The sequence below is a fragment of the Molossus molossus genome, unplaced genomic scaffold (genome assembly GCF_014108415.1).
Source record: "Molossus molossus isolate mMolMol1 unplaced genomic scaffold, mMolMol1.p scaffold_m16_p_1, whole genome shotgun sequence".
In the NCBI taxonomy this organism is placed as follows: Eukaryota; Metazoa; Chordata; class Mammalia; order Chiroptera; family Molossidae; genus Molossus; species Molossus molossus.
This window is the reverse complement of record NW_023425344.1, coordinates 54,896,642-54,920,183: the sequence shown is the minus strand read 5'-3', so window position 1 is coordinate 54,920,183 and position 23,542 is coordinate 54,896,642. Positions and strand designations below refer to the sequence as shown.

At 41.0% G+C, this 23,542-nt stretch overlaps 1 protein-coding gene across 1 annotated transcript in view; it reads right to left on the bottom strand.

Annotated features, from left to right (window-relative positions):
• Nucleotides 1-17,468: 17,468 nt before the first annotated feature.
• The window catches only part of PARM1 (prostate androgen-regulated mucin-like protein 1), a 98,679-nt gene continuing 92,605 nt past the window's right edge, over nucleotides 17,469-23,542 (bottom strand). Inside the window, exon 4 of the mRNA XM_036245738.1 lies at nucleotides 17,469-21,308. Coding sequence (XP_036101631.1) covers nucleotides 21,224-21,308 — 85 coding nt within the window. The 3' untranslated portion in view covers nucleotides 17,469-21,223. The remainder of the gene's footprint in view (nucleotides 21,309-23,542) is intronic.

Below are 23,542 nucleotides of genomic sequence, written 5' to 3'. Positions count from 1 at the left end.
TCATATGGAACCAAAAAAGACCTCAAATAGCCACAGCAATCTTGAAAACGAAGAACAAAGTTGGAGGGATCACATTACCAGATTTCAGGTGATACTATAAAGCCACTGTAATCAAAACAGCTTGGTATTGGCACAAGAACAGGCATATAGATCAGTGGATCAGAACAGAGAACCCAGAAATGGACCTGAGGCAATATGCTCAATTAATATTTGACAAAGGTGGCAAGAGCATACAGTGGAGTAAAGACAGCCTTTTTAATAAATGGTGTTGGGAAAATAGGACAGCTCCATGCAAAAAAATGAAACTAGACCATCAACTTACACCATACACAGGAATAAACTCAAAATGGACAAAAGACTGAAATGTGACTCATGAATCCATAAAAAATCCTAGAAGAAAATGTAGGCAAACAAAATTTCAGACATTATATGCAGCAGAATTTTCACTGATACATCACCTAATGCAACAGAAACAAAGGAGAAAATGAACACTTGGGACTACATCAAACTCAAAAGCTTCTGCACAGCAAAAGATACAATCATCAAAATGGAAAGGCTATCCACTGTATAGGAGAGCATAATTGCCAATGATATATCAGATAAGGGGTCAATTTCCAATATATATTAAGTTCTCATACAACTCAACAAAAGGAAGACATAGAACCCAATTTATAAATGGGCAGAGGAACTAAATAGACACCTCTCCAAACAGGACATACAAATGGCTAGGAGACATATGAAGAAATGATCAACATCACTAATCATCAGAGAAACGAAATTAAATCAACAATGAGGTATCACCTCACACCTGTCAGAATGGCTGCCATCAACAAATCATTAAACAACAGTTTTGGTGAGGGTGTGGAGAAAAGGGGACTCTAGTACACTGCTGGTGGGAATGCAGACTGGTGCAGCCACTATGGACAACAATATGGTGTTACCTCAAAAAATTAAAAATTGAACTTCCATTTGACCCAGTGATCCCACTTCTAGGAATATACCCTAAGAAGCCTGAAACACTAATCAGAAAGAATATATGTACCCCCATGTTCATTGCAACACTATTTACAATAGCTACAATCTGGAAACAGCCCAAGTGCCCATCAGTAGACAAATGGATAAAAAAGCAGTGGTACATATACACAATGGAGTACTATGCAGCTGTAAGAAAGAAAGATCTCTTATCCTTTGAGATGACATGGAGGGACCTGGAAAATATTATCCTAAGTGAAACAAGCCAAGCAGAGTAAGACAAATATCACATGATCTCACTTATTTGTGAAATATAACGAACTTAACAGTCTGAGGAATGGGGTAGTCCTAGAGACGTGGAAGTGGTGTACAGACTGACAATCCCCTGAAGAGGGGCTGTTGGGGAGAGATAAACCATAGAACTTATATGAATGTATGTATGAACAATGTACATGGACAACAAAAGTGGTGACAGGGTTTGGAGGGAGGGGTATGGGGAAATCAGTGGGTGAAAAAGGGGAAACATCTGTATAAAAATTAATTTTAAGAAAAAGAAAGGAAAAAATAGTTTAGTGGCAAAGAGAGAATCTTAAAAGCAGCAACAGAAAAGCAGTTAGTTACCTGCAAGGTAGCTCCCATAAGACTGTCCTTTGATTTCTTAACAGACACTGTGCAGGCTAGAAGGAACTGGCATATAATCCTAAACGTAATGAAAAGCAAGGATCTACAACCAAAGTTGCTGTACCCAGCAAAGCTATCATTTAGAATAGAAGAACAAATGAAGAGCTTCCCAAACAAGAAAAAGCTAAAGAAGGTTATTACTACCAAACCAGTATTATACAAAATGTTAAATGGACTTTTTTAAGAAGAAGAAGAAGAAAAAAAGATTAAAAAAAATAAAATGGCAACAAATATATATCTATCAACAATTATTTTAAATGCACATGGATTAAATGCTCTAATCACGACATAGGGTGACTGAAAACAAGACCCTTATATATGCTGACTATAAGAGAGTCACTTCAGATCTAGATACACACAGACTAAAAGTAGAGAGATGGAAAAAGATACTTCATGAAAATGGAAATGATAAAAAAAAAAGCTGGGGTAGCAATACTTATACCAGACAAAACAGACTTTAAAACAAAAGCTATACATAATAAGAAACAAAGAAGGACTCACAAATTCCATTTCTGAGTATTTATCTAAAGAAACCCCCAACACTAAGTGGAAAATATATATATATATATATTCACCTATATTTTCATTACAGCATTGTTTACGATAGCCAAGATATGAAAGTAACCTAAATGTCCATCAGTAGATGGATGAATAAAGAAGAAGTGGTACAGATATACAATAGAATATGACTCATCCATAAAAATAAATGAAAACTCCTCCTGGCCAATTTGGCTCAGTGGTTGAGCATCGGCCTGTGGACCAGAGAATCCCGGGTTCAGTTCCCGCTAGGGGCACTTCCACAAAAAAAGAAAGAAATCTTGCCATCTGCAACAATATGAATGGACATATGACATAGAAGGCATTGTGCTGAATGAAATAAGTCAAACAGAGAAATACAAATGCCATAGGATTTCACCTATATGTGGAATCTAAAAAGTAAAATAAACAAGCAGAACAGAAACAGACTCATCGATACAGTGAACATTTTGATGGTTGCTGATAAGATGGGGGTTTTGGGAGGGGTGAAAAAAGGTAAAGGCATTAAGAAGTACAAATTGGTAGTTATAGAATAGTCATGTGGATGTAGAGCACAGCATAGGGAATATAATCAATAATGTTGTAATAACTATGTATAGTGTTGAATGGGTGCTGGATTTATCACAATAATTACTTTGTAGTATATATAAATGTCTAATTACTGAGTTGTACACCTGAAAGAATATAATATTGTATGTCAACTGTGACTGAAAAAAAATTATTTTAAAATAAAGTAACAGTGACTTGAATAGGGAGAGATTAAGTACTCTTTCTCAAAGAAGTCTTGGGTTGATATAGTAGGCCCATGCTGTCATCTAAGTCCCAGGCTCTTACCTCTCCATTCTACCATTTTGCTCTTACAGTTATTTCATGGTCAAAGATGGTGGCTAGAGTTCCAGATATCACAATCCCGCTCTCTCCAGCAGGAAGAAGTAAGGATTGGTACACTTATTCCCTTTCAAGGATATTTCCCAAGAGTCCTTCCCAAACACATCTATTTATATCTCAACTTGGTCTCATGACCATCCTAACTGCAAGGGAGGTGGGTAGGTAGTTCTCCATCTGAGCAACATAGTGTCCATCTATAATTTGAGGTTCTGATACTAAGGGAAGAGGAGAATGGACATTGATTGTATAGCAGTTTCTTCCACAAATGACCTCTGAAGCAAACTAATCAATTTTCCCAGAATAAGCCCCAAATTATGCTTCCTAGTACAATACTAAAACATTTTGTTGCTAAAGGAAATTAATAGATTAAAATGGAAGACAAATCATTTAAAGTTGCACAACGGATGACAAAAATGAGTACTTATCACACAGATAATAAAAAACTTGTAAAATTATTCACAGAGTTAATGATAAACATGATGTTTGAGGATTATCGGTAAAATTTCTTCATGAGATGGCTCTGTTGTGTATTGCTCAATATCAATGAAATAAAATGTGAAGGACCAATTACTATTATAAGTACATAATAACAGTAAATATTTTGCTTTGCAGTTCTATAAAACCACAATTTCAGAGTTTCAAATAGCTGCTGACATTTGTCTCATTATATCTGAGGGGTAATGGCTTCACAATTTTTTGTTCTATTTCTTCCTGAAAACCCATGATATAGGAGATTTTGTTCATTTAGTTAATAATAACATTGTAAGTCATGATGTAGATAGGAAAACATACATTGAAAATTAGTTCTAAAGGAGGACCAGCAAGTAAAAGAGATTTCATATTTGCAGCAAGTAAAAGTGATTTCATTGAAATGTGAAATTACTCACTGTTTTATTCACATGGAATGGTTGGTGGTAAAGTAGGCCACAGGCTTTAATTTCAGAGAGAATAGTGAAAGTTATAAATACAAATAGTGGTTACTTAGTGCATTACGTTCAGCGTATTATGAAAAATATTAGGCAGCAAGTGCAATCTGCTGATGGTAGGTAGAACACAGATAGCCTGTGGCACGCAAATGTTAAACATCTTAACAGTGGTGAACTAAGATAGTATGTAGTCAACACCTTGACTTTGGCCTTCTGAAACCCTAAGCAGGGAATCCAGTTGAGACTACCTGGTCTTCTGATCTGTACAACTGTGAGGTAATACCTGTCTGTTGTTTTAAGCTGTTGTCTGTGGTAACCTTTTTTTCTTTTTTTTTTTTAAACTCATCTTTATTGTTGAATGTATTACAGATGTCCCCCCTTTTTTCCCCATTAACCCTCTCCTCCCCAATCCCACCCCCCTCTAGCCTTCTCCACACTATTGTTGGTGTCCATTGTTTATGCATATATGCATAGAAGTTTTTTGGTTTATCTCATCCCATCCTCTCTCCCTCCTTCCCTTTGAGGTTCATCAGTCTAACAACCAATTTGTACTTCTTAATTCCTTCATCTTTTTCACACAACCACCCAGACCCCCCCATCTGGCAAGCAACTAAAAGTTCTCAGTATCTATGAGTCTGTTTCTGCTCTGCTTGCTTATTTTGTTTGTAGATTCAATTGTTGATAGATATGTATTAATTGCCATTTTATTGTTTATATTTTTGTTCTTCTCCTTCAAGAAGACCCTTCAACATTTCATATAATATTAGTTTGGAGGTGATGAACTCCTTTAGCTTTTTCTTGCCTGGGAAACTCTTGATATGTCCATCGATTCTAAATGATAGCTTTGAGGGATAGAGTAATTTTGGTTGTAGATTACTGCTTTTCATCACCTTGAATATCTCTTGCCATTCCTTTCTGGTCTGCAAAGTTTCTTTTGGGAAATCAGCTGACAGTCTTATGGGAGCTCCTTAGAAGGTTACAGACTGCTTTTCTCTTGCTGCTTTTAAGATTCTCTCTTTGTATTTAATCTTTGGCATTTTGATGATGATGTGTCTTGGTGTGGTCCTCTTTGGGTTCATCTTGTTTGGGACTCTCTGTTTTCCCTGGTCTTATATGTCTGTGTCCTTCACCAAGTTTGGGAAGTTTTTTGTCATTATTGTTTCAGATAGGTTTTCAGTTTCTCATTTTTTCTCTTTTTCTTCTGGCACCCCTATGATGTGAATATTAGCATGCCTAAAGTTGTCCCAGAGGCTTCTTACACTATCTTCATTTTTTTTTTAATTCTTTTTTCTTTTTGCTGTTATAATGGGATGTTTTTTGCTTCTTTATATTCCAAATCGATGGTTTGCTTCTTGGCTTTATGTACTCTACTATTGATTCTCTGTAAATTATTCTTTATTTCAGTTAGTGCATCCTTCATTTCTGACTGGTTCTTTTTTATGTTGTTGATGCTCTCACTAAGTTCCTTGAATGTCTCACCAAATTTCTTGAGCAACCTTATAACCTGTTTTCAGAACTTTGCATATGATTGCTTATCTCCATTTTGTTTAATTCTTTTCCTGGAGTTTTGTTCTTTTCTTTCATTTGGGACATGTTTTTTTGTCCCCTCATTTTGGCTGCTTCCTTGTGATTGTTTCTATGTATTAGATAGAGTTGGTATGTCTCCTAGGCTTCATAGGGTGGCCTATTGTTGTAGGTGTCCTATAGGGTCCAGTGGCACAGTCTCCCTGATTGCCCCAGCTGGTCCCTCGAGGTGCACCCCAAGTGTGGACTGTACACCCTTCTATTGTAATTGATTCTTGATTACTGTTGGCACGTCAATGGGAGGGATTTACTCAGGCAAGGACTGGCTGTGCCCACTGACCTCTGGCCTCTGACTACCTTGGAGGATCAGCTGTGTAGGGGCCCACCACACAGAGCAAGATTTACTTCATCAGGGCTCTGGTATCCACTGATTCCACTCATTGAGTATGTCACTTCTGGAGGTGGTTGGGTGGTGGTGTTTCAATGTGGTCTGAAGTAGTCCGCTGGGTGTGCTGGCTCTGGGGCAAGGTCAACCACCGCCTGTGTTCTATCCGGGGCCACCCAGCATAAGATACAAAGTGATCTGCTGATGGCTGCTTCCTGTGCTGGGCTTGGAGGTGCCCGGGAAAAGCCAAGTTGTGAACCAAGGCTGGCTGCTTCTAGTGCCAGGCCTCGGGCCACTTAATGAGAAGTATGGGGTTCACTGAGACCAGATGCTGCTTGTTTGAGAGATTTTAGGAAACTCTGAAGCAGGATCCAAGACAGGCTAATCCTATTGTAAAGCCTTTGGAAACAGCTTGGGTGGGCCCGAAAGTTGGGTGAGGCAGGGCTTCAGGGAATCACCAGGGCGGGGCAAACAGTATGAGCCAGGTTGCTGGAGTCCCAGCTATGGTGGCCATCTGCTGTCCCGGGGAAGGGCTCACCAAAGAAACATCAGCCTATGCCAGTACCTCTGCTCAGGAGAAAGCTGCCTCTCTATTCCTCATCCCGAGGCCAAACAGCTCAGTTCTTCCCCGTATATGTCTGGTGCCCCTCATGCTGCCTCCCCTGCAAGCTTATAAGGAGCACATCTGAGTAAATCCTTGCACTGGCTTTTTAAGAGGAACTGCCTGGGGCTCTAGCAGCTGCAGCCTCCCTCTGTCTGAGTTCCTGCTGGGTTTTCCAGCCCAAAGTTATGGTGGACTTCTCTTTCTGGCACTGAAACCCTAAGCTTGGCAACTGGTGTGGGACGGGGACCCCTCACTCCTCAGAGAGGACCTTCCCAGCTGAGGTGTCCTCCTGATTTTTATCTGTCACACATGGGTGAGGAACCAGCCTGTCTGCGCCTCCGCCCCTCCAACCAGTCTTGAGGTGGCTGCTCCTGCTTCTTTAGTTTTATAGTTGTAAGACTTCCATTCAGCTCGATGTCAGGCCATTCTGAATGATGGTTGTGTTGTAGGTTAGCTGTAATTTTGATGTGGTTGTGGAGGAGGCGAAACCGCGTTTACCTACACTACCATCCTGACTGGAAGTTGTGGTAACTTTTTTAACGCAACAACAGAAATTCAATACAGTATGTTCCAAAAAATGGGTAATAAGCCCTAAGAAGAAGTGTAATGGCCTGAGTTAGTGGCAGAGTTTTGCATCTTTCCTGTTACCAGGAAGGAACACAATTACCGATAGGTATCTTCAGTTTCTGAAGGCAGCATATTTATTGCACATTTGGGAATATTGACTCAATTCATTTCCTGGGTGACAATTACATTGACAGCTTTGTGTGTTTCCCAACCTGTGACAGAAAGTTTGTGCCAAATTATATCCCTTTAGAAATATATGAATTAACAGTTTTATCACAGAATTTCTGGCATTAGATACCTAGGCTTTTATTTCCTCTTTATATTTTTTTCCATCACCATTTATCTTCTCTATACCCTCTTCCACCTCCACCTATACCCCCCCTTGGCTTTTAAAGCTGGAGATTTATTTTCTGTTGTATAAATGTATTACACAAAATAGTGCATTAGTTTTATTTAGAATTTTAAAAATTGCTAGCAAGGTTGAAAATATTCTTACATGTTCATTTGTAAAATGTCTGTAGGCACGACTATTGTTGGACCTGGTCTTTATATGTCGTCCAGACCAACGGCCATTTCTTTTTCACTTTTCCTACTTCTTTTACATGCTGTACAGCAGAAGACTTTGAAGTATGCTAGTCTTGCTTTCCAAAAATAAGACTATTCTGTTCTCCAATCTCCCACATTCCTAGAAGGGTCAATTAATGCTGGTGGAGAATTGGGTTGGAAATATGCTAAATATAAATAGGTTTTTTATTAAAACACTATAAACATCTTTCACGACTTCTCTTTGTTTGTTTAAGCTTTTCAAGCTCGTGACTTCAATTTTTCCAAGGCTGGGCTATTTTTTCTGGATGAAGGGCTACATACTTTAGGACGAAATGTGCAGACATAGCTCTCAGCATCCAGGCCCTGCATTGGAATCCCCTTCAGACTGACAAAAACTTCAGCTTTTATCTGACTTCATTAGGCTAGTTCAACAAACTTTAGGATATTTGGAAGCTTTCTCAAAAGTTAGAAATACTTTAATGCCTTCCAAACTGCTACTGACATTTTAAAACTTGATTATGCAAAGAACTTTGTCTCTGTAACATGGAATTACCTACTGCCAAAAATAACTCAGTTGAGACCTGGAATCTTTTTCTAGCTCTGAGAGAATTGATGTTAGTAGGATTAGTTAACAGACCAGAATCCTCATTTTGAGCAAAGACATCATATGTGATTAATGGAATATTTGGAAATAGGCACCACCTGACTTAAGATGGCTTAACTTGAAGAAGTCCAGTCTTAAGTGCTATCATAAGTAGCACTTTGACCATAATGAAGAAACTTGTATTTATGATTAACTAAAAACTGAATCAATGTGCTCTTAGAATAAAGTCAATGCAAATAATTAGTGATAAGACAATGTAGTGTGTTGATTTGAGAGGTGAAAAAAACTTGACATGTATTCAGGATTGGTGAGGGGCTTGCTCCTTTCTGGCAAAGGCACATTGATTGTCACTTGTTATGAACAGAGCTTGAGAAACAATCAAATGCAGGTGATACATGCTATAAAGAATGGTTTAATCCTTCAGAAGGAGAACTAGCTAGAAAATTCTCAGATTTCAGGGGAAGCTAAAACGGCTGATGTATAGACATGAACAGATATTCGGACAAACTGACTGAAGTCTTCAAAGATGAAGGCGACTGTTCAAAATAGACATTTCATATTTTTGAAAAGGGAGCTGGAGATCAATAAGAGCAGTCACCTTCCTCCCTTAGAGTTGACTATTCATACTCATTAACTGATCAATGAAAAATTTTGTCCCCAGTGAGTCAAATATTGAACATTTCCAGTGCCTCTAGAATAGTGAAAACTGTGGATTCTAACTACAAAAAAATCTAGCAGGAAGAGAAGGCATTTTGCAGTCCACATTTCACTGGTTTTATATATTTTAGGAACCAATTAGCCTATGACCAACTCACCCCCTCCAGATACTTTCAAATGTAGATTTATATTACATGTTTGGTTTTACATATTAAGTATATGTTTTTCAGTATGAATCCAAAGCTTGGGGTTTTTCGTTTCCATGATTACTTAACATTTTAATGATATGATATGGATTTTCAGGAACAGAACTCCAATTCAAGAGTCAACTGAGACGCTTTTAGCTATCTTCCAGAAACTTTATTGTAAATCATGTGTCAACAATATCTGCATTTCTAATTCCAGTTTGTCATTTCTTCTGAGGTATAGAGAAAGGAAAAGAAGGAATGGGATTAACAGTTACTAAGTACTATGCATAAAGGATCTTCTTTAGTTTTTAGAAATGCCATTGTTAAGTAAGTATTGTCACCTACATTTTTTTAGATATCTGAGGTATAGAGAGATTAAGTAATGTGCCCAGAGTCATAAAGTTAGTAATTAGCAGAACTGAGACTGAACTGCAGGTTTATTTTCATATGCTGCTTTGCCAATAAGCTATCCTACAAGAAGATAAAGATATGGCGTGAAATTATTAACTTGACAGTAACCATTGTGATTTTTACTTCCTCTTACTCCAAAATATGCCTAACTCGGTGCTGGGCACACAGGAGATGACCAACAGGGGAGGGTGGGGAAATGGATAAGGCATGAAAATGTGAACTGTATCACCCAGTCTCCAGAGCCATCCCACCCTACCTCCCAGTCTCAGTTCCTGGATTTGCCACTGGCCAAATACGTACCCTCAGGCAATTCAGTCTTCTCATTTGGTAAAAGGGGAATAATAAGCCCTATCTTTTGGGGTGGTTGTGAGGAGTAATAGAATTGATGCTAGGAAATCACTTAGAATAATGTCTGGTATATAATGAGTTCTGAGTGAATATTAGTTTTTATTGTGGTTAATCAGACACATTCCACCACATTGTAGCTGTGTAAACTTGGGTAAGCCTCAGTTTCCTCATCTGTAAAATATGGGAAAATAATTTATCTTGTGTGGTTATTTTATTTAGCAAGCATGGTCTGTGTTAGATACTGTTCTGTGCATTCTACAGGTATTAACTTGCTTAACTTTCATAGCAGCCTAATGAGGCAGGTACCATTTTGATCCCCATTTGATAGACAAAAAAACTAAGTAGCTGAGAGGTTAAATATTATTTTCAAGGTAATACAACTAGTCATTACCTGAAGTGAATTCAAATATGCTAGCTCCAAAATTGGAGTTTGTAATGACTACCCCATGCTATGGAAGTGGTGAAATAATGTTTGCAAAGTGTCTATCCAGTTCCTGACACCTAGAAGGAGCTTAGTGATGTCAGCTCCTCTGTCATCTTCTCAATAAATACCTTTTGAATTCTCGTGGAATGCAAAATGATGTGAATTTGTCAACTGGTCTACATGCTTCTCTAAATATCCAAATGTGTGTAATAGAGCATCCCTGTGCTCTTTGGGGTCACCCAGAAATATGTGACCTCTGATTAGACCCATCTTGGATCATCTTTTCTGTTGACACATTGGAGTTCAGGAAGCAAGACATTAGCATGCCCTCCTGTGAGCAGCGATATTCTGCAGAGCAGCTGTCAGTGATGACAGTTTGGAGCAGAACAGCTGGAAGGCAGAGCTGGTGTTTCTAATGAATGGCAACAAGTAATGGAGACAAGGCAGTGGAAGGGATCACTCTGACAGCTGTGTGCACCACCACGCTGCTGTTCAGGGTTCCTTCATGAGAAGGCTGTAGAATGTTAGGTGGGACAACTCTGTTTTGTAGGACTGTCCCGAGAAAATCAACCCCAGGTTATCATACGTTGAAGGATTTCTAACATTCTTCACTCCTAGATACTAAATGTTCGTAACTCTATCAGTCATAGTGACAACTAAAAATCAAACTCAAACCATGCTGCCCTGCGGTAAGAGATGGTACTATCACTCCTGTTGAAAACTGCTCCCTGTCAGGCCTTGGGTTTATGTGGGATTATGAGAAGGCTGCGTCTTATATTGCCTTGCTGCTCAAAATCGGGGCAGCCAGTAAGTAACCTCTAGCCTCAGCACCATATGGACAATGATCACAAAAGAACACTCTTGGGCTTCACCTTAGACCTATAAATCCAAATCTTTATTAAAAAAAAAAAGATTTTTTATTGATTTTTAGAGAGAAAGGATAGGAGAGGGAGAGAGAAAAAAATTGATGTGAGATTGGCTGCCTCCTGCACCCTCTCCTACTGGGAATGGGGCCCCATAACCAGGGCATGTGCCCTTATTAGGAATCAAACCACCAGCCTTTCAGTGCATGGGATGGTGTCCAACCAACTGAGCCACACCAGCCAGGGCAGAACCTGCATATATTTTTTTAAATTCTTACCCGAGGATATTTTTCTATTTATCTTTAAATGTGGAGGAAGAGAGAGAGAAACATCAACATGAGAGGGACACATCGACTGGTTGCCTCCCGCAAGACCCCAACCAGGGCCAGGGATGAACTGCAACTGAGGTATGTGCCCTTGTCTGGAAGCGAACCCAAGACTCATTGATCTGAAGGCTGGTGCTCTACCGCTGAGCCAAACCACCCAGGGCAGAATCTGTATTTTAATAAGATCCCCAGTGGTTTACATGCACATTAATGTTTGAGAAGAACTGCTATACTAGATAGAATATAGGCTTGGAGTAAAAAGTTCCACAGTTGAAATAGAAACTCTTAGTAGCTATGTGACCATGCAAAGGTCACTTAGCCTTTCTGATGCTCAGTTTCCTGGTCTCTAAAAGATCTTAATACGATCCTCATAGTGTAGACACATAACAGGCATTCAATAAATGTTATTTCCCTTCTCCCTTCCATCAGAGGACACAGTCAGGAAAACCAATTTGGTTCTATGTTAATCATTAAGAAATTGTGGCAAGATGAAGAAAAGATTATTTTTTTCTCTTTCCCCCTCCCCTCTCTCCTCATTCTTTTGTTTTCTTTCTGCAACTGGAGACAATATTTGTCAGGTTCTAGCTGGGACATCGCTGGGGCATGATAAACACTAGAAGAGAGGGCTGATCTGAGTGTGATCAGGGTTGGGAGAGGCCAATCCTCCTAGTTCCAAAGGGTCAGTTAGGAGGAAAAAATTAAATTTCCAAGATAAAATCTCTGACCAATGGAAAATGATGGAGCTTCAAAGGAAGAGCTCAGGGGACTAGTTCAAGTCCAGGAGCTTGATGAGGTAGACAGTGGGAAAATGACATGCAGGGAAACATTTGGAGTAAGGGAGATGAATACAAACTTGTCCAAACAATTTTAGATCCTCTCAAAACGTCCTTTTCTGTCCTCCCAGTGTACCCTGTGCATTCCTCCACCTGGTACCCATCACTTTGTATAGAAGCACAGCTTTTTTTAGTATTGAAAGAATTTTGAGGATGAATATTATCTTGGGGATTGTGTTTTGTTTCATTTGTTTATATATCTAGAATGCATAATGAACACTGTTTTTTGAATGCTGAGTGAGTGAATGTAAGTTTTGCTTTCAATACTAAAATTCCATCACAGTCTACTTCTTAAGAGGAGAATTCATGGGGCCTTTAATAGAGCAAACACTGAGGCTCTTCCTGAGCAAATGAATCCATGTTGGTCTCAAATCTCACAAGCCTCCATCAATCAGGCAGCAGCCTGGGTTTCCCACTGCCCCTCTCTTCTTACAGCTAGTGTCCTAAACATAGAGAAGGAGTCAAGGAAAAGGAAGAAAGTTGGCAGAATCTCTAGCCCACTAGTTCTCCTTTGCTTATGATTTTGACTGTGGTTAGACTGAGAACCTGTTACTTTGCAGGGAACCAGCTGCCTCAGTTTTCAGGTTCTCAGGGAGGGTAGGAAAGAATGATTGTGCCTTTCTTTATTGGGGAGCCACATGTCGGTGCCCTGGATAACTCAGGAGATCAGCCCCCAAGAAGCTAGCTCAGGGATTTACCTGAATTCATGGGAACATTAAAACTGGTCCGTGGGAGACAGACATAAATCCAGCCTCTCCGCTCTAGAGGTTATGCTGGGAACTCTTGGAAGGGGACAGGCAAAGGCCTCAAGGTCATGCCCCCTTGAGTAGGGCTGCTTAGTGAGTTTGGCTGCTTTCCAGAAATGGCTATTCAGGAGGAGAGGCCATAACCCCTCCAACAGCCCATGGGCCTAAGGTCCTGAGAGTAATTACCCTTGGGGGTTACTTATCCTGTTTCATTTTATTGCATTTGAGCTGAAGAGCTTGCTCTCATGGCTCAGCAAACCATCTGCAGCCTCGAGTCTCCTCAAAAAGGGAGAGGAGGGAGATCGGGAGGAATGGTCTGTGTAACTGCTATGTTGAAAGTAAATAAATTAAAGAAAACTAAGCTCTTACTCTGCCTCACTTGTCCTAGTAGGTCTTTTATCAAGTTCTGGCTTTCTGAAGAAAGTATCATTCTCCTGAGGAGACCCCAAGCAGATATGGGGGAGCTGGGAGGACCTGATGGGTGGATAGAGGTGTGGAATGACCCAGGGTTCTGCATGCAGCATGCTACGTGCTGAGAATGATTTGAACCCCTTCTCTATTTTCTCCCTCCTACCTTTTTCCCTATTTGTTGGGAATGGATGAGGTGGGCTTGAGGGATGGGAATGGAGAGAGGAGAGAGCAATGAAAGTCGGGAGGGGAAAGTATTTGGTACATAATATGCAATGTGAGTCCCTCCCTCTTTTAAAATTTTGAAATAGTGGAGTATCCAGTTCAGTAGCTCTCTTTCTCTTTTTTAATCCCTATTTTTTACATTTCTACAGCAGGTTAAGTTATGGGACACATAAAGAGCCATGACCAGATGAGATGTTGACTCAGGACAAAAGAAACATGTAATGGCTAGTAGAAGGAGAAAGTTATAAATACCAACATGGTCACATGACTAATTTTAGAAAGAAAGTCTTTTGTAACTGCTTATTCTCATTCTTGCTTTTATGTGCATATAGGAGTGTGTGTGTGTGTGTGTGTGTGAGTTCTTTTTCTCTCTTTTCTCTTCCCCCCTCAATTCCAATGTAAAGTGGTTAACCTTATAATTTTGCATTTAAATCATAGAATATCAAAGGAAGATTACATCTGAACCAGGAGAGGATATTCCCAGAGCAGCATATGGGACACTTCTTTTTTAGGGGGCAGGGAAGTGAACCCTCAGTTGTGTAAGAGACAGTTGCATCATATCAGGGAGAACATGATGTCCTTATTATCCTTTCTGGGAAGTTCTCATCTCAGGTAGGACTGTGCTCATTTGCCTATTTTTAGTTCAGCATCTCTGCCACACTTTTCTAAGATCTCCTTTGCAATGCAGAGGAGGAGCCAGGAACCACATTTCTTACATTCCCCTTTCGTGTGTGGTTCTGGCTAGAGCTTGTCTGCAAGAGCTTCTCCTGTGAGATATGGAAAAGGCAGAGCCATTTTCCAGAAACTGCTGCCCTCAGGTGCGGAGGCCACTGCGACTTCCCGGTGAGCTGAGGACCACCTGCCTCACTGCTGAGAAGGTGGCAGCTTCCCAGAGAACAAAGAATTCCGGCAGGTGCCAGCTAGTGGCTTCCCTCACCTTTTCTTTTTCTGCTCTTGCAAAGTTTCTGTGAGACTCTAATTTTTATATAAAATCCTTGACTTTGGAGTAAACCTTTAATACCTAACCAGGAACCCATGGAGGAATGAGTTTGTCTGTTTTTCGTGATGAAACACCCTTACAGAGCTGAACGTCCTGGCACAGGGGCTGGGTTGGGCATGTGTCTCTCACACCACACGATAACACCTGGCTTCTGACTGACTCTAACTTTTCAACACTCTTCCCAGCAGTGTTTGTTGCAGTGGATTTTGTCTAGGTGCCAAGGGAGAAGTGGCTAGTGGGAGAACAAGACAGTGGTCTGGACAGTCTCACCACAGCTGCTGTGTGGATCTGATGACAAGGGAAGGGTCATCCTGGAGGCCACTTCTTTTGAGTTGGGGGATGTCATGTGGGTAACTTTGGCTGGAAGTGCCAGACTCTAGATAGAGGCAGCTCAGAGTCTGCCAGGCCAGGTGCCCCAAGAGCACCCTCCCCTCCTTCTGGCCACTCTAGAAGCATTTCTTCAAGTGGAACCTTGCTTCTGGTGGGTTCCCAGCCATGGCCTCAGGTTGTCCCACACGGGGTTCAGACACGGATGGGCCTGTTTGATGGCTGGCGAGTGTGTGTGTCAGGAACTTCCGGCGTAAAGTGAGGGCTTTGTGGAAGTGGTCAAGACCATGGACTCTGGTGGCCAACCATCGGCATTTGAATTCTGCCCCATCACTTACTAGCTGTGTAACCTTGGGCAAGTTTTTAGACATTTTTGGCCCTTAGTTTTCTCATCTGTATAGTGGGGATATTAATAACATCTGCCTCATAGGGAGGATAATTCATGTAAAGTTCTTAGAACAGTGTCTGGCTCATAGTAAGTGCCATGGGAGGGTAAGCTATCATTATTGTTATGACCGAGGACAGACAGGTTGGCACAATGATGGAGTCTTCGGGGAGGAGGTCAAGCGATTCCAAGGGCAGCATCCTTACACCAGGCTGCTGTGGACTCACACCTAACTCCTGTAGAAAGCAGGGAGGACACAAGTGGAAACTAAGACAAAAGTGTTCACTAAAACTCTGGGAGACAGAGGGGCCCTGTGTTGGTGCCCTAACAGAATGGGTGGGGGCAGTCTGCCCATCTTGGCAGAGAACACAGCCTAGCAGGAGTCAGCAGACATGTGCTTGGGAGATGATTGGGCTTGCTGTGGGCTCAATGCCAGACACCTTCAAGACTGCCCAAAATAGCTTAGGAGGACTTTGCAAAAGGTAGAAGGTCCCTTTTTAGCAAGAGGTTTGAGAGTCTTAAGAACTGGTTGTACTTACATCAGATACCAATTCCTAGGGTAGAAAAAGACCAAGGCCTCTGGTGATAGAAGAACCTAGTTTGAATCCCAACTCTGACTCCTACTAAACTGTAAATGTGTGGAGAGCAGGAGCCATCTGATTCACTGTGGAGCACATAGGATTCATTACAGGCATGAATGAGTTTAATATACTGGAACCTCAGTTTCCTCATCTGTAATATGGAAAAAGGGTAATGGCCACTACAGCTAATGCAAAGTTACTTTAGACCATGCCACAGTCATCTAAAGTCCATAATAAATATTAATGAGAAGCCTTCTTTTTAAAAAAATAGTACATATTCAATGTCTTGCTTAAAATAGAAACACAATACATTTTGTTAACTCAGATTGATTAATGCCATGTTAGTGTAGTAAATGCAGTCCATTCTACTTTTGCCAAAGGCTAGATCCTTTAAGAGAAGAGATCATACCTCTCACAGATTCCCCCCCCCCCCCATTTAATCAGTGCTTTTTAAGTGTCATTTATGACTCAGTGTTTTCTGATAACAGTCAAAATATAGCTAGCAATTGGTTATTACTGTTTCATTTCAGGAGAGTAAAAGATTGTAGATAGGTTACTAAATAATCAAAACAGATTATGATCTGACTTGATAAAGCTGTAATACTGGGAAAAATGTTGATTTGGACCCAAGAACTCACATTATATAAACACTACATATTATTATTAAGTCTTTCCTTTCTGTGTGCATTTAAAGTGCTTTCTGACTATTTCTGTTCAGGCATGCTTCAAATAATGGAGTCTTACTTGTTTTCATGCCCATATAAGTCTTCAAGAAATACCAAATAATCATTGGGAAAGGACCTGTTCCTTGCTTTCTTCCCATTCCCTGTCTCGACTCTTTGCATGCTGTGCTCCTGGAAGCCAGGTACCTAAATGTATTAAATGTGGCCTGAAGTTTACATGCATTGTGACACCAATGAGGTCTAGTTTGCATGTGGATCCATTCCTCTCCTAGGTTTCAAAATGCACAGGCTTTGGTGTTGTTCTTTTCTTCAGAACCAGAATGGTCTTTGGTTAGCTTTTGGGTGTTGAAATCATGTTTTATATAATTGATATTCTTTGCCATATAACTGTCCAATAAAGATGGGTATGTCAAATGTAATGTCTTGGAAGAGAATGAACCAAGTACTATAGAATGTACTACTAATGCCAATATGCTTTTATGTGATTTGATTATGCATCACCATCTGTTCATTGAATCAAATTATTTTTTAATATTTATTTTATAAGGGATGGTATATTGTTATATAGTTTATAGTTTCTTCACTTCTGATATCCTTCAATTCTTTTTCAAGATCAGAGAGACCTCCCTGCTCTGCAGAAAATATTATTTATTAATGTGGGACAAATTTTCTATAGGAACAAGCCAGGGCTACTTAATATAAGCAATATTGGGCATATCAACTTAATGGCTTGAGTAATAAAACATATCAAAACATGAATCATCACTGTCAGACACAAGCTTTTAACACCTTTAATTGATATAATTGGTATACAATAAGTCTTACAACAAATGTAGATACAATTACATCAAATATCAAAAAAGTTGCAGGTCTTTCCATCTTTAAATGATGTGGCTAACTCACCCCAAGAAAGCAATCTGGCATTGGTCTCTTGGTTAGCACTATTACCAATACCAACTAGCACTTTAAAATCAAAGTTGAAATGGTACATTCATTTGCCAAGAAGAGGTTAAAGGCAAAGAAGGTGAATCAACGTGCAAATTAGCATCTGGCCCAGTTGCAAAATTCATTTCCCAAATGCAAGGAATTGAACTATGCAACCTTGTAAGCAAGATGGAGGGCAAACAGATGATATCAAACCAAAATCAACTCCACAAAGAATCCAGAAGACCCCAGGATGGTAAAAGCCAGAGGTCTATTACTGTTAGTGCTCAGGTATCCATACTGTCCTACCCTAACCTTCTGGATCCTAACTCAATAGTCTGTGAGACCTATGCCTCAAGCCATCTTTCATTTGCAGATGGAAACTAACCTTTGTAGTTCCAGGCATGGTTAACCCTCAGTCAGTCAGCTGTACTGGGGGTAGCCTGGAGCTGGAATAGCCATCTGATGTGGCTACAACACAGCTGTCATTTTATAGATTTAAGTAAAAACAACACACCAGTATAACAACAAACAAGAAACTGAGATCACTTATATATCTATGTAATACTTAAAATACTTAAAATGTCTATAAATATTCTTTTGCAGAAACTGAAAACACTGTAGACATGATTTCATTAGTCCTCACAACGTATTTGTGAGGTAGCATGGGTGAGGTCACTGTGAAAACATCACCCCCATTTAAGAAATGAAGACACAGACATCCAAACAGAGCAGGGGACTTCACTGGGGCCATGGGAAATGAAAACAAAGTTGAATTTTATCATTTCATCATTTGCAAGCTATAGTTTAGAAGAGGCTGTTCACCTCCCCCCTGCTCTGTCATTCCTCTAATGCTTTGAATAGTCCTGTCCCTGGATGGCATGTGGCTGTTTAAATTCACTGGAGCTATTTCCCTTGGGTAGAGCTGGACAGACTCTCCCTGAGGTAAAGGTCATCAATTATCTATATATATTGTGTGTGTGTAGCAAGTTGAATTCAGTTGCTAAAATCCTTTGGCCAACTCAAAAATAGAAAAGAAAATGCATTTGGCAAAATAAAGTTCATCCCATTGGTATTTTATACTAACATAACAAAGAGTGTGAGAGTTTGATAGAAAGCTGTCGCCTTGGAGGAAGGTGTATATCTGCCTGCTGATTGAGACCTGCTTTGGGTTCAGATCTCTCCCTTTTCCATAAGGACTTGAAAATTCATAAGAACAACAAACCATCAGCTGCTCTTGCACAGTTGCAGCCTTTGGTAAGGAAACATGCTGGCTGAGTCCGTGGCTTATGTAGGTCAGAATTCCTTGGCAAGAGGCTGGTTCCTCTGATCCAGTGATTATGACGGAAGCAATGTCCAGAGGTGCACCTCTACAAGGTGTTTCACGGACACTTTGTCAAAATGCTTTTGACTGAGGGAGAAGAAAAATATGGGATATTCTGTTTTTATTGAATCATCCTTTGCCGAACTTAGAGCCTATGCAGGGAGTGAGGGTAGGGAAGAGGGACAATTATTCAGGCCAAGTGTTGCTGGCGAGGGCACCATTTGTCGTTCCTGGCCATCTTTCTGAGCATGTCCACGTAAACAATTTTTTTTGTTGGTTTTAAACAATCAGAGATATCAGCATTCCACTCCTCATTGCCCACTCCTTTTGTGAAATTCCTCTGGAGGTTGCTCATGTTCCTGTGGTGCCTATGTGTTTAGGAATAAATTCTTGCAGAGTGTGCGATGGCAGGCTTGTGGACATGGCCTGGACCCTGGTGTCTTTGGCACCACAGGGGTTTAGGACAGCACAGCAATGGTGGTTTGCATGCCAGCACTTTGCTGGTCACAAGGAGTGACAGGATGAGCTGCGGGTCAAGTTTCTGGAAACTAACAGAGTTGTGGCAGCAGGTCCAAGTTTAGAAATAAAAACTGACCAGTGCCAAGTTCTTTATGACACTGTTAGACAACAGAACACCGTTTGGAAGGGGATCTGATGTATATTTTCTCCTCCATGAAATCAGGACATCAGACACTGGTTACTAATATCAGGTGTTGTAGGAGGACAGAGTTATACCATGACACAGAGCCATCTTGAACACACAAATTTAAGGCACCTGGCGTGCTCAAAACAATCCATCAGCTAGCAAATTAAACACTTTTGAGATTAAAAAACGAATACATTTTATTTAATTAAAAATCTGGGAGTGTCCTGTTCTGTCATGATGGGCATTGAAATACATTAGGGATTCTCCAGCTGAGCACTATTGACACTTTGGGCCAGATAATTCTTTTTGTGGGCTCTTCTGTGCAATGTAGAATGTTTAGGGAAGCCATGGTCTCTACTCACTAGTAGAAGCCCCAAGATGTGACAGTCAAAAATGTCACCAGATGTCTTTGTATGTCCCTCCCACCCCTGAGTGGGGTGCAAAACTGCCTGGTGGATGAGAACCACTGGAATCAGTGGATACCTGCAAAAATGATCAGTTATTTCTCAAAATCTGTTGTGCGTGATTTAAAGACTCTCCACCCAGGGGTTTTGATTTATTAGAGGGCAGAATTAATAAGGTATGTGGGTGGGAAAAATAAATGGATTAACCACCATGTCTGTTTGCTATGGAAATGCCTCGCTGAGCAATTGTAGATAGTTTAAAATTTTTTTTTAGAAAACAGTTTACGGCCATTATCCAACAGACAGTTGGCAGTGAACCAGTTGTTTTGTGGGCATAAAGCAAGGAATCTATGGGCTCCTCCAACCAGTGGATGCCTCTGACAGTTAATGAGACTGATTCCCACTTTACCTAGTGAGGTACTCAGTGCATGTCAGCTCCTCCCTCCTCCATTCCCCTCATTGTACACTCCCTCTACATGCCTCCCGCTTTCTCATCTCTAACTAAGTTCATCTTCTAGCCTTCTCCCGAGGAACCGCAACTCCACTGAAAGCTCGTGGGCTGGGATCCCAGCTGGTGTTGACTAGGGCAGGCATCCTTAGCAGAGACAGGTGGCCTGGCGGGGAGAACAGGTAGAAGGTATGCTGAGATATGAGGCAACCTGCAACTGTGCCCCTCTGCCTGCTGGCCTCCTCAGGGGCACTTTCCAGTTCCTCTTTCATTAACTAGGCAGCTAAGAGGCTGGGATACAGCTTGTAGAGCCCAGCAAGGGTCCTGTCAGACACAGCCAGATAAATAGATATTAAAAAGGAATCTGAGAAATCCCTGCTTCCTCACCTGCAGGGTGAGATCCTCCCAGAACTCATTTCCTCCCCACTGATTGAGATTTAATGTAATTTTCTAAATAAAAGTCTAAGATATACCACAAACAAAAAGTTTCCCTAAAAGTAACCCCTATCAAAACAACTGGATTCCTCTTCCTCTGTCCTCACAGTGGGTCCTGTGGTGGGTACAGAAGCCTCCATCATGGTGGTCTGGCACAGCGCTCAAGGTTGGCCCATTTTAGCTGCAAGTCAGTCTCCACATACCTTTAAATAATGGTTCTTTTTGTACCAGAAAGGGGAAGTTATAGCAGCCAAAGGAGAGGGAGGAAAATGAAGCAACCAAACCAATAAAACAGGGCTTAAGATTGTCGCTCAATGCACATCAGGTACTTGTTATTAATTCTACTGGATAAGCACTTATAAATAAAGAGCAGTTATCCCTCATCCCAGGCCATGTTCCTTTGTTAGGAGTCGTCATACAGAGGATTGTTGTAGTTTCCCCAGGACCCGTAGTCATGATCATCCAGAAGTCTTCCATAGGAGGAATGCCTGGTGGGAAGGAGAAGACACTTGTGGTTACTTGGGAAAGTTGCCCATCGTTGGACAGCCTAATGCCCTGCAGCCTGAACTGGGGAGAATCACAGGGCCCACAAGAGGGAAGCCGTGATTCGTCACTATGACCACCCCTTGGCAACAGACTTATCAACAATGGAGGCCCCAGTCCACAAACACCCTGTAAGTTGCAGTTGATCAGAAGGGAGCCCAGATAGCACCTTCTGTTGGGATCCTGTTTTTCTCCTTGACCTTCAGTGCTGGAGAAGGAGAGGGCCATTTCCATGATTATTTAAAAGGAAGTAATGGGAGCCTGGCCGGTGTGGCTCAGTGGTTGAGTATCAACCCATGCACCAAGAGGTCACAGGTTTGATTCCAGGTCAGGGCACGTGCCCAGGTTGTGGGCCCGATCCCCAGTGGGGGATGTGCAGGAGGCGACCAGTCAATGTTCTCTCTTATCAATGTTCCTATCGCTCTCTCCCTCTCAAAAAAAAAAAAAAAAAAAAAAAAAGAAGTAATGGGAAACAGGGAAGGTTGCATTCCTGGCATTTTGACTTAGGTCCTGGACTTAAATTTTCCCTGAAATAAGAATGTTCCCACCCCTTCTGATATTCATATAGCCTTTTACAGTCTACAAATGCATCTATGTTTTGTTTTAATTGATCCTCAGAATAAAGCCATGGGGTAGATATTGCTTATCCTTATTTCTCCAATGAGGAAAATGGGGCTCAGAGATGTTAATTGATATGCCCAGTCAACCAACTGAGCTATGAGTCAAACCTCTACCTCCTGGATCTAAGTCCAGTGCTCTGAGCTCAGCTTCCCAGAGTCTGATTAGCATCTAGTTCAATGGCAGTATGGGTTTCACAAGCTTTGGTGGGTCATTCTGGGAACTTGTCCCACAATATAATATTATTTCTATGAGAAACTGAAGTCAGCCAAAGTCATTACAAAGGTTTGCAAAGTTCTTGTTACTTTTCTGAGCACATCAGCAACCACTCCAGTTTCTCTTGCTCCCTCTGCTCCAACATGCTGGTCTCCTTGCTCTTCCCACTCATGACTGGCATACTTTTGCCTCAGGGCCTTTGCACTTACTGGTTCCCTCAGCTTGGAGCAGTTGTCCTCCAGATCTCCACATGGCTCATTACCTCATCTTCTTCAAGTCTTTGTACAAAAGTCACCTTCTCAGTAAGGCCTTCCTTAAGAACTCCATTTAAACTTGCAGCTCCCACCCCACCCCAGCCCACCACCCAGGCACTCCCTGCTTTATTTTTCTCATAATTCTCATCACCTTCTAACATACTATATCATTTACTTACCTATTTTGTTATTGCCTTTCTCCTCTAACTGTACTGTAACTAGGGATTACAGTGATACCTCGGTTCTCGAACGCCTCGGTTTTCGACCAAATGGAGATTCGAGAAACTTTTGTCTCGGAATCCGAACAAATATTTGGAACTCGAACTTCCGAGATGAGCCGAATGGCGTTCATTCGGCCCAGCGTGCCTTGCTTGCGTCATCAGTGTGAGTGCAGAGAGAGAGAGTCACGCTTTGTGGAGTCACGCTTTCCTATTGGTTTCATTGCTTCGGTTCTCGAACAATTCGGTTCTCGACCGTCCTCCTGGAACGAATTATGTTCGAGAACCGAGGTATCACTGTATTTGCCTGTTTTCTTTGTTCTTAGCTCTATCCCCTTAAGAATATCTGGCACATAGGGCACATAGTAAGTCTTCAGTAAATGTTGGTGGAAGAAACAGTGATTAGAAAAACATGCATCCTGAAAGGCCAGTCTGTTCACAAATTGGGAGCTTCCTGGAAAGGACTATGGCCATTTGAAGACAGAAAGTAAAGACAGGATAGGGACAACATCACAAAATGAGCATGCGCTGTCTCTGAGGCTCATGCTAACGTGTGAATAATGACAGCTTGCCACTGAAAATCAGCTGTGCTATATATAGTACAGATAGACATGCCCAGTCCCCCTAATGTTTGCCTTAACTAGATAGAAAAATTAAACAAAATGAAAATATAACCTGAGAAGCACAGAAAGAATTTACTATACTTATATTTGTTGCTAAAATAATTGTTATTACTCTGTGAAGCTTAGTTCCAGGTATTTGACAAGAGATGATCTGTTGGAAAAAAACAGACTTTTGATGTGCTGGTTTCAAACTCTTAGCCTTCAAAATCCTGATTTCTGTCCTGAAGGCTGGCTCAGCTGACTGTCTATA